Here is a 14,122-nt window from a genome sequence, read left to right as displayed (position 1 = left end):
CTAGTTCAAATATCTCAGTACACTTCAAATAAGACAAACTAACTTACAAGTAACTTTTAAGCAACATAGAGCAGCTTGTTTCAAGTAAATAATTCTTTACAGTTGATGAAAAAGTTCTAGTTCTACTAATTCATTTACAACTGGGGAAAAATGTCAGAAGTGACATAATCTGCAATGAAACTCTGACTTTTTTCATCAATATTAGCAAATTATTGACCTAAGACAAGCTCCTGTATCTTGCTGAAAAGTTACTTTAAGTTAGTTTTGTCTTATTTAATTAGATGTGTAAATATGTATAATGTGAGATATATTTGGTTGAGACAATTGGGGCTAAGGTTTAATACTCCTTTCCAAACTGGATATGATAGTTTTGTATTGTATTTTAAGTTTGATTATTATTAGGATTCTCTTTTGTTTTCTTCTTAGTGTTCACATTTTACTCTTTCAACATAAATATAGATTTCATTTCAAGTTAACTACAATATTTGGCCTAGAAACTAGACCAAAATTACTTTGTAAGATTTTGTGTTTTTGCAGTGTAAGATGAACAAAAACCAGTTGGGTAAAATGTTTTTAGCTCACCAGAAAAAAATAAAGTCAGATGGGGTTAAATAAAAGTGTTCTCGACTCTGTAGCCTTCTTTTATTTACTCCTGGGAATAAAAGCAGCAGTTTTTCTGTGTTAATTCAGGACGGTCTGCAGTCCAAGTCCAGCACAACATGGTGCACATGAGGCGCATAAGACTTCACATGCTGTATATGCTGGATATTTATTTCCCATGATGCACCAGTGAGGTCCATGAACAGAGAAGTTATTCGGTTTGCGGTGTCACCGGCCCAGGCCCGCCACACCTCTCTGTCAGCGTTCTTTGCAGAAACATTTTGAGGAGCGGCGTCGCCAGCAGCAGCAGCATTCGGTAAAGGAGAGGTCACGTTCTGATGAATGTGCAAAATGCCGCCGGTCGTCTTCTTCAGCAGCCGACACGCAACGGGCCAGCCCTCCTCAGAGCTCGGGATGAGACCCAGGTTCACCCGGTCGGCGATATTACACAGCTGAACCTGGGAAAAAAAGAAAACAAAGACAAAAACATAAAATTTTACTAAGTATTTTTTGTATTTTCAAGTGCAAATATTTTAGTACCCTTAAAATAAACCCAAACTAACTTACAAGTAACGTTTTAAGAAGAAATAGCCGTTTGTTTTAAGTAAATAATTCCTTAATATTGATGGAAAAGTAATAGTATTTTTTTCATCAATATTAAAGAGTTATTAAGCTCATAAAACTTGCTGATTTCTAATAATACTATCATTTAAAAAAAAAAAAATTATTTATCAAGACAACGAATCAAAATTCTTATTATTAAAACAAGTAATAAAATAAATGATATGTGATGCAATAAACGCCCAATGATACTCTGTACACAGGACGCCAAACAACAATTTAAATTTAAAATAATTTATTCTACAAATAAAAAAATATTTTAAAAATCTTACTAAGTAAATAAATGACTGAATAAATAAATTTTATTAAGTTTTAATTCCTGTAATTAAAAAAATAATAATTTGAAAAAATCTAAACTTGCAAAAAACATATATTATATTATATTATATTGTATTGTATTATATTATATTATATTATATTATATTATATTATATTATATTATATTATATTATATTATATTATATTATATTTCAATGGCAAAAAAGTTAATTGTTCCGAGTCACATTATGAGTTTCCCAATAGTACCACTAGGGGGTGGTACTGAGTTGAATTGCCTCTCCTCATTTTGGATGCTTTCCTTCTCCAATGCAGAGAGAACGAAAAATTTATCGGACAAAATAAAAAAAGACTAAAAACAACAAAACAAAACCAGCCAAATGAAGACTCGTTACTTGACGGTTGTCTCCTTGATGGATGGTGCAGCGCTCTGACACTCCGTTTACTTCCAGGTTTTTCTGTAAAGCAGCAACGGCGTCAGGGTTCCACTCACAGGCGTGAACATGGCTGGCCTTCGCATGAACCAAATATGGCAGAGTGAAGTATCCGATACCTGAGAGGAGGAAAAATGGGACGATTACACAGCAAAATGCCAGAATATTTAAATGTATTTTCAATGTTGACATCACTCTGAACTATGGAAACCGAAGAAGATTGGTGAAGAAAAATCCTTATGTCCAAAACTTAAATCTTCAATAAGCATGTCAAATTTTGCTGGGCGATAAAATGTCCCAGAAGTTACTAAATAAAAATATTGTTGTTTTGAGACCATTAATAAACATTTGACACTGGAACTGGAACAAAACAACAAATAAAATGAATTGTGAAGTTTCTGTAAACTACATTGTCCTTCAAATAAAGCGCTAGATGAAGAATTTTATCATCCACCTTTTGGTAGAGAGAGAAAAGAGAAATGATGCAAATGGAAATTATTGAACTTGATTTAATTTATCATGCAATTAATTGATTTATTGTTTATTGCAACAGGTTTAATCTTAAAGAACCAAAACTTTGATTGAATGATAAAATCGATTCATCTCCCAGCCCTGAGTAACACATTGAGCTTTTATTACCTGCATATAAGTCGACCACAGTCTCTCCACTGCAGTCGAATCCGGCCACACGGAGCTTCTCTGTGATGTTCCCGGCTGAGAACATGCATCTGGTAACATCAAACTCATAACTGAAACAAAAACAGATTATTCATTAAGAGCATGTCTATAAAATATTTAGAAAAGAAATCAAATTATAATTGTTTTATATTTATATATATGCACCTGATGCCGTTGTCCACATGCTTGACCCAGCTGTTGTCGCCCAGCAGCATCGTTACCACAGGAGACCTGAATCTATCCCTGGATATTCGACTCATCTTTGCAAGCCGCTTTGCCCTCAGCTCTTTGGTCACTGCACTCCATAACTGATCGCCTACATCAGAGAAACCAATCAATCAATAAAGTTTATTTGTATAACACATTTCAGCAGCAAGGCAGTTCAAAGTGCTTTACATCATAAAAACACAACATGACAAAGCTGTAAAGAATAGAAGAAAAGAATTGGACAAACATTATATTTTGTCATCGTTACACATCGAAATGTTGATTAATGTTTCATGTATTATTAATCAAAAGCAACTCTAAGCAGCTGGGCTTTTAGTCGAGATTTAAAGGAACTCAGTGTTTCAGATGTCTTGCAGTTTTCTGGAAGTTTGTTCCAGATTTGTGCATAGAAGCTGAATGCCGCTTGTCCATGTTTTGTTCAGGGGTTCCTGAAAGGAACCACCTACTGGTTCCTTTCAGACCCGGTTCTGAAAAGAACAGGTCTTCCAGTTCTTTCCAGAAGAACTGGAAGACTGGTTCTTCTTCTTCTTTCCAGAAGAAAGAAGAGGTTCTTTCAAAACCGGAAGACCTGGTTCCGGTGTACATTTTTTGGTTGTGTGCCGAAAAATGTGTAGAGACTTTAGAGCTGGGCTCATGTGCTCTACCTTTCTGGTTTTAGTCAGAATATGAGCAGCAGCGTCCTGGATCAGCTGCAGCTGGAGGATTGATGGTTTTTCTTAGTCAGACCTGTGACATGACATTAGTCCTCCAATCCTGTGAACGTTCTTCAGGTGATAGAAGGCCGACTTTGTAACTGTCTTTTTGTGGCTCTACATGTTCAGGTCAGAATCCATCACTACTCCAAGGTTCAGGCCTTACTAGTAGTTTCTAGTTGTAATAACTGAAGCTGTGTGTTGGATGTGTATGGCACATCCACACATTTATCTGTTCTAGGCATCTGTTCAGTGATTGGATGGGTTCAGAGTCACAAAATGAACAAATTTTCTACGGTTTGTACTAAACTGAATGAGGTTGTACCCATTTTATCCCATATCGGCAGAGTAAAGCAGCTATCGCCCAGCAGGACGAGGTCTCCATGCCTCTGGAAGCTCCGAGGAAGATCGCTCCTCATCTCCTCCATCCATCTTTCACCCCTGTACTGCAACAACTCCTGGATGGTTCTCTCCAGTTTATTTCCAGCTTTCCTCCCCTTCTCCTTTTTTGACTGTGGAGACTAAAGAGAGAAAAAGATAGATTTTAAACACCTTAAAGCTCCAGTATGTAACTTTTATAAAACAAATTTTTTTTTAAATATTTTTGTTGAAACTGTCACCATGTCATGACAGTTTTATGAGACAGAATCTGTGAAAAAGTTGAGCTCCTCTGCATTCTCCCAGTGTTCCTAGTGCTAACTAGAAACAACCAGTCAGAGTCAGTAGGCAGGGCTGTTAATCATCCTCTATATTGCGCTGCTCATCCCTTTTCTCTTCCTGTTTATTATGCCAAAGCTAGCACAGCCTGTTGTAAATGCTAGGCTAGTTAGGATAGCCACGGATGACATTGAATAAATGATTTTCCTGTAATGGTAACCTTTCAGCAAGTAATCTGAGCTTTTGTTAGGTCAATAATTGCTTAATTTTGCTTAAAAGTATTAGTTCTACTAGCAGATAATTTAACTATTAATACATTTTCTCCATGTTATAAGTGAAATAATCTGTCAGTGATGCTAGCACTTTTTAAAATTAATGTTAAGGAATTATTTACTTAAAACAAGCTTATATTTTTTGCTGAAAATTTACTTGTAAATTAGTTTTGCTTTATTTCAAGTCTTCTAAGACATTTGCATTACTTGGTAATATTTTGTGTTGGTGCAGAGTGTCTGACAGGGGAGCTCTCAATTTAGAAAAAAATGAAAATGAATGTACTGTCTTTATAATGAAGCACAGAGAGAGTAATGTGTGATAATGCTTTTCTGCATCAACAGCATCACAACTGTAAACCAAAACGGTGCCAAAGATTTCCATGTATAATCACATAATGAAGCACAGAGGCGGAAGTGCTTAGATCCAAAATAACTTTGGACCTACCAAAATACTTGATTACAAGACATGACAAAAGAAGGTTTCTTTAAAAAACACTCGGCTCCATTTATTCAAACAGAATAAATTATATATTGTTGCCCCATTTTATTTAATCAATGTTATGTTAAGCTTCATGCTTGCACCCATAGGATCAATGAAATAAAGACAATTCTGTAGCAGGTGTGCAAATATTAATTTTAAGTTTTTTAACTTTGCAGTTAACTGCATTCCATCTGATGGCCATTGATACTAAACACAACAGAAATCCTAATATTTAAATGAGGGATTGGAGTTGGCGGTAGCTACCTTACTCCAGGTGAAGTCACAAACAATTGGAGTCAAAGTGTTTCTGAGAGACTGCAGATCCAGCTGTGAGAGGCAGGATGGTGAAATGGGAAGGAGGACTGTCCCGTCTGGTTGTTTAACCAAGCTAAAATTCTGGTCGAGCACTCCCCTGGACTGGAGATGCATCCTGTATATACATATATATATAAAAGTTATTTAAAAACATAATATACTTCTGACGTTCTACTAGTTCCTTCTTTGTACCTGATAGCTTACTAAGCTAACAGCTTTCGCTGTAAACAGATCCTTACCTGAACTGCTGTGCCTGACAACAAGACACGCGAAGACAAGGTACACCATCCATTTCTGAGCAACTAAATAAATGCTTTGGCTTTACTATAAATGTCTTTATTATTTAGTAAAACGCTACATGCAGCCAATGGGGTACATATCGTTGATCGAGCTTTTGTTTCCAGTCGGACTGTTATGAAGGACGGACAAACTGCTTGTCATTAGCTATTAGCTGGCCCCATGTTTAGCTACTTTGCAAATGTTAAATTTTATCAATTCAAGCTTTATTTGTCTACTTTTGGGACAGAGAACAAAACTGAGAATAAATTACACGAAGAAGTTGAAACAGCAAGAAGTAATTACCAAAATAGACAATTTCTCGCTAATGTCGGTAGATGGCGACAAACTGTTGTTTTAAACCCAAAGTGTGACATGCTCTGCTTCATTACATAAAACCTCCTTAAAACTATCCAGACATTTCACTTAAGAAAATGTTTTTCCCAAAAAGTTACTCAAGTAAGTGGTACCAGAGGTGGGTATAATACCGAAAAATGCACACAAGTAAGAGGAGTACTACTTTAATTTACTGAAGTAAAAGTAAAAAGAATAAAGTAAATTTTGGTATTCTGAAGACTAAAATTAAAAAATGAAATAACACAAATAAATAATTAAAAAGGAACAATATCAGGCATAAGAAAGACTTTTCAAAATCAGTTTTTTGCTATATAAAACTTATGAAACTAATATTTACAATAGGTAAATATACACACAGATTTAAATACTTGCATGAATAATATATAGAGTTTAATGTATCTTCTTAATCTTACAAAGGTTTAGCAGATAGAAAATATCATTAAAACAATAAAGCTTGTGTACAAAGAGGAAGTCTCACTTGAACATAATTGTTGTGTCACCGGGCAAAAATATGTAATTTTTACCAGGTTCTGAGATTATTTCAATATATCTGCAATGTGTGCAAATACCCACATTTTTGATTGCTGGATGCTAACACCCACACTGTTTTCATGGGGTCTAGATCAGATGTTAGGTCTGGACTTTGACTTGTCCGTTTTAACAAATTAGCATCTTTTGAGCAAAACCATTCAATTGTAGCTCTATTGGATCTTTAGGCTTTGTATCCAGGTAAAACTTATATTTTTATTTGTAAAATATTTTTAAAGATCATGGATGATTTGCCTTTGACAGTACAGTTATGAGCTTCCTCAAACTCGAGGCCATAAAAAGGTTTATTACATCAAATCAGAATTAAATATAGAAAGTTTGTGGTTGTAGCAAAATACCAGAACGTTCTATGAACGTTTAGAAAACACCTCAACACAGATAAGATAGAGAAGGTTGCTGCCAAGAGGAAAGTAAAAAAATAAGAACTGCAATGAGATTTGAGGTTGAGAAAGTCTTTATATTGTAGCAAAAATGTAAATTTTTCTCAATTCCACTTTGATTGCTGAGCTAATGAGGTCAAACTTCTCAACACAAAGCAAGTAGACTTTACCAACACCGATATGAACACATATTCAGATTTGTTGACATGAATACACAGTTAATACAAGTTGTTTGTCTTTCTTGTTTTTTGAAACCCATCTGTTCATATTTATTGTCTCTTCACTCCCAATAGCCAACAGATAAATTGTTGAAGACATTGTCTAGTTATTCAGTTCATCTTATTTTAAAAAAATGGAGGGATACACATTAATGAACATTAGCATATTCACATAAGATTATAACCAAGTGGCTAATTTTGAGCCTACTGGCAGGTTGGCGTCAAAAACATAAAGAACCAAAACAGGAAGCAGAATAAACAGACGTTCTACTACTTAGATACTACTTTCTATCTTTATAATAGGATGGAATAAATCTAGTTTTCTTTTGTTTATGAACTGTTGATTGTACAGAGTTTGCATTTTGAAAATATGGCCTCTCAGTGTAAAGGTCATAGGTCAGCTACCTGTGACTTTGAGCTGCATGCTGCTCTTTGGACCCTCCATAGTGACTCTTACTAGTTTTGATCAAAGATTGTAGAAATGAGCAAAGATTTTATTAACTATAGCAAAAGCAGATTTTATGTGGTTTGGTTCAATATCTGCATTATATCACATTAAACTGAAACAAATAGAAAAAGACATAAAAGTTGGAATTTACTGAACTTGTTGATTGTGATTTTGATGTTTAATTAAAAACAACATTCTGTCACTTGGTTCTTAGATTTAAGCAAACATAGACATTTATTGCAGATAAATAAAATATGTTATATAAAAAGAGCAAGGTCTTCATTTTAAAAAACATCAGGTGGATCTTCTTGTTGTAAAAGATAAGCAAATAAATAAGTAAAATTTAATTTACTTAGCACCTTTCAAGATGAGTATCACAAAGTGCTTCAACAAACAAAATAAAGACACAAAACAAAAAAAGCTGAATTTTTATCACCCTAAAATAGAAATATAACCGTGTCTCTTTAGCTGTAAACATATATATTTTATATAGTACTATTAAGCTGGATCATTTTCCAAAGGATTTTTATGGCTTTAAAGAAATTAATTTGTTAAAAATGAGGCTAAAACAGGTCTTTGCTCTGAGCATTGGTCAAAACAACAAAAAATAAACAAGCAAACTAATTAATTTCAGTAATATGAATAAAACAGTAATAGAATTAAATAAAGTTAACTGTTGATTTTACATAGAATGATAGTAAAACAGTTCTCAATCTTTTGTAAAAGCAGCTGAATCTGTTCCTTTGTTCCTCTGGTTCACCTGTGCTGTCCCTTTAAGACAAGACATTTCAATCTAGGCGTGTTTCCTGCTGCCATTGACTAAAACCAAGAGCTCATCCTGCAGGGAAAAAAAACTGGAGCTCTTCACAGCGCAACGCATTTCTGCTGAAAAAACAGATTATTCCTGTTTTTTACGATGATCTGGGTGACCTGACTACATCTTATTCTCAGCCCGGGATCTGTGACTGCAGCCGCGTTCTTTCTGCAGCAGCTCGCTTTTTTATTAATATTTTTTTATCGAGATGATATGAAAGTCAAGCGGTCAAGGTCCGCTCTGCCACAACCACGGCTGGATTTCCTCTCTTTATAGTGGGAAACATCTGTCGCTGTCGTTTCGGATGGATTTCTAATCATCTGGACCGGAGGGATTAAAGACCTGCCTGTGGAGAAAGGGAAGCAACGCCGTGGGAATAAAAACACGCTGCAGTCAGTTGGAGTAGGAAGCAGCAACGATGTGACACCCACAATCCAAAAAGGAAAAAATAAAACAAACAAAAAAATGCAGCGGAAGTCTTTAACATCCGAGCAACCCGCCTGTTTTTGACCGAACATCTCCACCACTGACCCGATTCTGTTAGTCCCAGTTTGAAGAAGTGAAGATTTTGGAAAAAGCAGCCAGCATGTCGGCGGTTATGATAACGCGAAAGGTGCGGAAATGGGAGAAGCTCCCCGGGAAGAACACCTTCTGCTGCGATGGGAGGGTGATGATGGCCCGGCAGAAGGGGATCTTCTACCTGACCCTGTTCCTCATCGTCGGAACCTGCTCCCTCTTCTTCGCTTTCGAGTAAGTCACAGTAGTTCACCTCAGAGGTCACGGAATGAACACTTTCCTTACGGCATATGTTCAGCGTTTAACCCCTTCCAATGGTTATCATTACTGACTAATCGATTAGTCATTTACTTTTTTACATTTCTTTTGATTATGGGTTATTCGGGACTCATTTCAAGGCGTAAATCTGAATTTATCTGTAAAAGATTTAGTTTAGAGACCCAAGAAAGCACACTTCCTTTACAGCATTTGTTCAGAGTTTAATGGATTGAGATCTTAGAGTCCTTTGATTATGAGTTAAATGGGCTCATTTGAAGCCATAAATCCGGATTTATCTGCAAACATTTGACAGCTTAAAGACCAGAGAAGACGAACTTTTCTTTCATCGTATGTTCAGAGTTTTACTTTTCCAATTGTTGCTGTAGACTAATTGATTACTCGATTAAAAATATTAGCCGTAAATCCTGATTTATCTGCAAACATTTGACAGCTCGAGAGGACATTCTTCTTACAGCATTTGCTCTGGCTTATGGCATTTCCAATCGTTACCCTTACTTACCAATCGATACCAATACTTAGCAATCAATGTTATTTCTTACCAATCGATTAGTTGATTGAAATGTTAGATACATTTGATTATGGATTGTTAGGGCCCATTTGAAGTCCTAAATCTGGATTTATCTGCAAAACTTTAACATCCTGAATCCCCAAGAAGCACACTTTTCCGTTTCTAATTGTTACCATTACAGACCAATCGATTATTGGAAATGTTAGAGTTCTTTGATTATGGTTTCTCATTTAAAGCAGTAAATCTGGATTCATCTGCAAAATTATGTTCAGGGTTTTAATGTTTCTAATTGTTACCTTCAATTGATTATCTGATATAGAAATTTTAGATTTTGTTGGTTATGAATTATTCAGGGCTCTTATGAACCTGTAAATATGAATTTACAGTTTAAAGACCCAAGTCAAACCGAGTCAACAAATGTTGCTTGACTTTCCTTTATTTTATTTTATTTTATTTTTTTGCTTCCTTTAGTGCAAAATATATTAACTTTAATATAATATTTCAGACTTCTCTTTAAATTGTTTGCATTTTCCACAAAAACCTACTTTGTTGAGTAAATATTTGGCTTAGTAGCCTATATTTGATATATATATTTTTTTAAAAAAACCTAAAATCTTGAAAAAATATCTTTACAAAAGTAGCAAAAATAATAATTCAATGTGTTTACATGTGTCATCAGGGCCGGTCCAAGGTTTTTTGGGGGCCTTAAGCAGAATTTCACCACTATTGGCGATTCAACACAGATTTTTGATCACATCTGGGAATATTTAATTGGTTATTATTTCCTGCTGAAACATATTTTTAAACAAAATAAACTCAAACACAAAATGTAAAATTATAATTATAACTAGGTTTACAAACAATGAAACACTGAATATTGCTGTTCTAATTTTAGAAGGTAAACTTGCCAACTCTTTTAAATCTTAAATGAAAATGTTAAACAGTTAAAAATCTTCTAATTTATCTATAAAAAAATCACCAAATTAACTTTAATAGTGATCTGACTCTCAGTAAACAAATGTAGAGATGTTAAATCTGTAGTTTGTGTTAAAGTTATGGGAACCTCTGATGGTTTGTGGGCCCACAGCAGCGGCTTGGTTTGCTTGTGCCTTGGGCCGGCTCTGTGTGGCGCTTTCTATAAGGTGAATGCTACAAAATAGATATTATTATTTATGTTTAAGTGATCGTAAAAACTTTGTTGATCAATGATGCTACAAAAATATATCTAAAGACAAGCAGTCTTTTAATATTTGTTTTGTTAGAAGTATTTAATAAATAATGGAATTAATTTCCTGACTTGTTTTTTACTTGAGGTTTTAAAAGTTTTACCCTAAAGCCAAACATTTCATGTTTGATATTATCATATTTCTGAGACCTGAGATCTTCTTTCAATGTAATTATTATAACAAAAACAGAACAAATGTAAGACAAACATGAAAATTAAGCAATGACTTCATCTTTTCTTGTTCTTATTAATATTTTCTGATATATATTTCTTGTATGAGGATTAACAATATTACAATGAACAGACATTTAAAATATTTCTGAGACCTCAACCTCTTTAAAATGTTTTCACTTTCCTAAAAAACCTGCTGTGTTGAGTGAAGATATTCCTAGATTTACATAACTTAAAAAAAAAAAAAAAAAATGTTTTTTACTTCAAAAAACAAAATGTTTTGTGATTTAAAAAAATTTTTTTTTTTACATTGCATCTAAAAAGTATTTTTGCTCCTAATAATTGCATGTAGATCAAAACATTTTTGGAATAATTACATAAAAACCAAGTTAACAGATTTGATTCAAACTTTAACCTCTGCAAGTGTCCATACTTTTAAAATACTCTTAATTTTTAACTCTTATTTTAATATAATACCAAAGAGAAGTTTGATTTCTTTTTAAATTAAATTATTTGTTATAACTTTAGACTTTTAAAATGGTTTAAAATCTGATATTTCCATTAATAGGATTAAAAATGATCTGAAAAATTACAAACTGTATAGCACACTGTAAAAACGATTTTTGGGATTCAATATTAGCTGTTAAATTACCAAAATTTTAGTCAAGCATATTTAGTTTATAGATGTTTTATTCAACATTAATTTACTCTGTTTGGTAAAACCTGCAATCTTAACATCTTTATTAGAATTTAACTGTTAGTTGCTAAATCAGCTGTTAGCTATTGTTTGTGACGCCTGCCAGGGGTTCAGTTTGTTTTATAATTTAAAATTTAAATATATAAGCTTAATTAATATTCAGAAAAGTTACAACTTGTTTTAATAGCTTCTGTTTTGAAAAAGGAATTTAAAATTGTTTCCACCTGTTACCAGTTTAGTAAAGGTGCTAAAGTGAAAATTGCTAGCTAGCTTAGCTTCTTAAGTTGGATTTCTGTCTGTCACATAATAGCTTTAATTTTCAGGGTAGGTATTTACATTCCCCCTTGTTAGAAAATATTTATATTTATTTTGCTACATTTTATGTCTTAGCCACAGTCCAATTTAGATTTTTTGTTTCCTTCTTACATAAGAGGAAAAAGCAGCCAGGTAAAATGATCTTCATAATCAGACAGAATGTAGCAAGTTTATTTGAATTTATTTTAGCTGTTAAATGTATATAATTTATACTCAGGAATATAAATTTAGATCTGACAAGCTAAAATGTTTGTAAGTTTAACACCAGTTTAACTGATTAATTCTAACAGTTTGTTTTAACAGTGCACTCAGGAAAAGCAGTGTTTATTATGTATGGGGTTTTTTTGCCAGTGATTTTTACCATGTTTTCATGTCCCTATCTGACTCGAGGTTCGCAGCTGATTAATATTTAATGTGTTGAGTGGCCCACCTTTACCTCAGTAGATAAACCTCTTCAGCTTCCACGTCTCAGCACTTCTGCTTTTTATGTCTTTATAGCACAAGCAGCTTTTAAATCAGCGCTTACCCTGATTTTCTCCTGTTTCTTAATTATTCCTCATTTTTCCTGAGTTTTTTTTTACCCAACACACCCAGATTGATGACTTGGCACAAAGTACTGCAGTGTTAACTCAGCCTGTACTTGACTGACTGGGTGTGTGCAGCTGTCGGGTTGAATCCGTGTGCAGCAGAGGCAGCGGCTCTCCTCCTATCTTCACGCCCGATCGTTTAATGGCCTCCTGCTCTCCTCTGAGTCTGCACAGAAGGAGGTTTTGTCCGGCCGGGAGCACAGAGCGGAAAAAGCTGATCCGCTGAGCGCTCCGAGGGTCGTTAGCTGAGGATGTTCATATTACAGAGGAACATAATTATCTGGAGTAGGTGGGGGCCGATATTGAAAATGAGATTCAACAACACGCTGGTGGGTTTAGCTTGACGTTACTTTGCAAGTAGAAACCGCAGATGTTTCTGTGAAACTCCAGCTGCAGGTTTAAAGTGTTCATGGTTGTAAATAAGCTTAAAAAAAGATTGTATTTCATTATTGTGTTTTATTGTTATTCAGAAAAACAGTTATTGTCCCATTTTTTTATTTTTTAGTTTCTTTAATTGAAGTTTCTAGATCCTAGATTTCAGAGTTGGGTACTATTTGAGTAAATGTATTTACTCAAATACATTTATGTTAGTAACCTTTAGGAAAAAATGTTTTTTCGGATATTTTTACTACATTTTTACTTGAGTAATTTGATTATAAAGTATTTCCACTCTTACCTGAGTAAAATTTCTGGATTTTCTACCCACTGGATGAAAAACAAACATGTAACTATTTTTGTCCTTAAAATGGCAAATTCACTTGAAGAAAAGGAGTTAGTTGAAACCAAAGACTTTTATCATCCGGTTTTAGTAGAAAGAGAAAAACAGTAAATAATGGAAATTATTGACCTAGTTTTAATTTATCATGTGATTAATTGATTTATTACTTATTGTGAAAGACCTAGTTGATGATTATTTCAATAATCGATTCATCGCGATTAATCTGATTAATCATTTCATCCCTAGTAAACAGGTTAGTCAGTAGATGGTGTCTTGCTCATTTTGCAGCTTTTATCCTTGAACATGCTGTAAAACACACCTAATGTAGTTTCCAGGTCTCTGTGGAGGCTTTTTTCGGTTTGATTTGTGACAAATATTTGTGCGATACATGAGTGTGCATGCACACAGCTCCCTGCAGAGCTGGGACGAAACTGGACCACAAGGACAGTGAGTCATCTGTTAGTCCAACGCAGGACAGCAAGCTGCATTATGTGCAGGCAGTGAGAGTTTTCCTCTGTGGGCCGACCCTGCAGAGCAAAGCGTCAGATCTGGTATCCGACCCGCGAGCATCCGACCCCACCCTGTCTCCCTGCCAGCCAGTCAGCATCCAGCTGAGGCTAAACGAGCAGCAACATGATTTATGTTGGGAGAACCTGCTCCATTTAAAGTCGCAGCGATCCGCAGCCTTTGTCCTCTGGAAGCTTCTGTGTCAGGAGGAGAGAGACGCTTTCTATTCTCATACTGGGAGTTTTACATTTGAATAAACACTCCTCTAATAGAAATATGTAAATAATGGACGGCTGTTTCATC

General features: G+C 34.6%; 2 protein-coding genes across 2 annotated transcripts in view; one reads left to right on the top strand and one right to left on the bottom strand.

Moving 5' to 3' along the window:
• Positions 1-612: 612 nt before the first annotated feature.
• On the bottom strand, positions 613-5,679 carry trmt12 (tRNA methyltransferase 12 homolog). Its single transcript, XM_044127891.1, has 7 exons — positions 5,494-5,679; positions 5,204-5,369; positions 3,855-4,050; positions 2,775-2,925; positions 2,571-2,680; positions 1,893-2,050; positions 613-1,058 (listed from the first exon to the last, which is right to left on the bottom strand). Exons 1-7 carry the CDS (start codon positions 5,544-5,546, stop codon positions 687-689), a joined length of 1,206 nt encoding a protein of 401 aa, XP_043983826.1. The 5' UTR covers positions 5,547-5,679; the 3' UTR covers positions 613-686.
• A 2,528-nt stretch (positions 5,680-8,207) lies between these two features.
• zdhhc9 (zinc finger DHHC-type palmitoyltransferase 9) overlaps positions 8,208-14,122 on the top strand; it is a 35,657-nt gene continuing 29,742 nt past the window's right edge. The window contains exon 1 of the mRNA XM_044127880.1: positions 8,208-9,046. Within this exon, the coding sequence (XP_043983815.1) occupies positions 8,883-9,046 (164 nt within the window). The 5' untranslated portion in view covers positions 8,208-8,882. The remainder of the gene's footprint in view (positions 9,047-14,122) is intronic.

This window comes from Gambusia affinis, linkage group LG09 (assembly GCF_019740435.1).
Source record: "Gambusia affinis linkage group LG09, SWU_Gaff_1.0, whole genome shotgun sequence".
NCBI lineage: Eukaryota > Metazoa > Chordata > Actinopteri > Cyprinodontiformes > Poeciliidae > Gambusia > Gambusia affinis.
The sequence above is the reverse complement of the archived record's forward strand: the minus strand, read 5'-3'. Positions and strand labels throughout refer to the sequence as shown.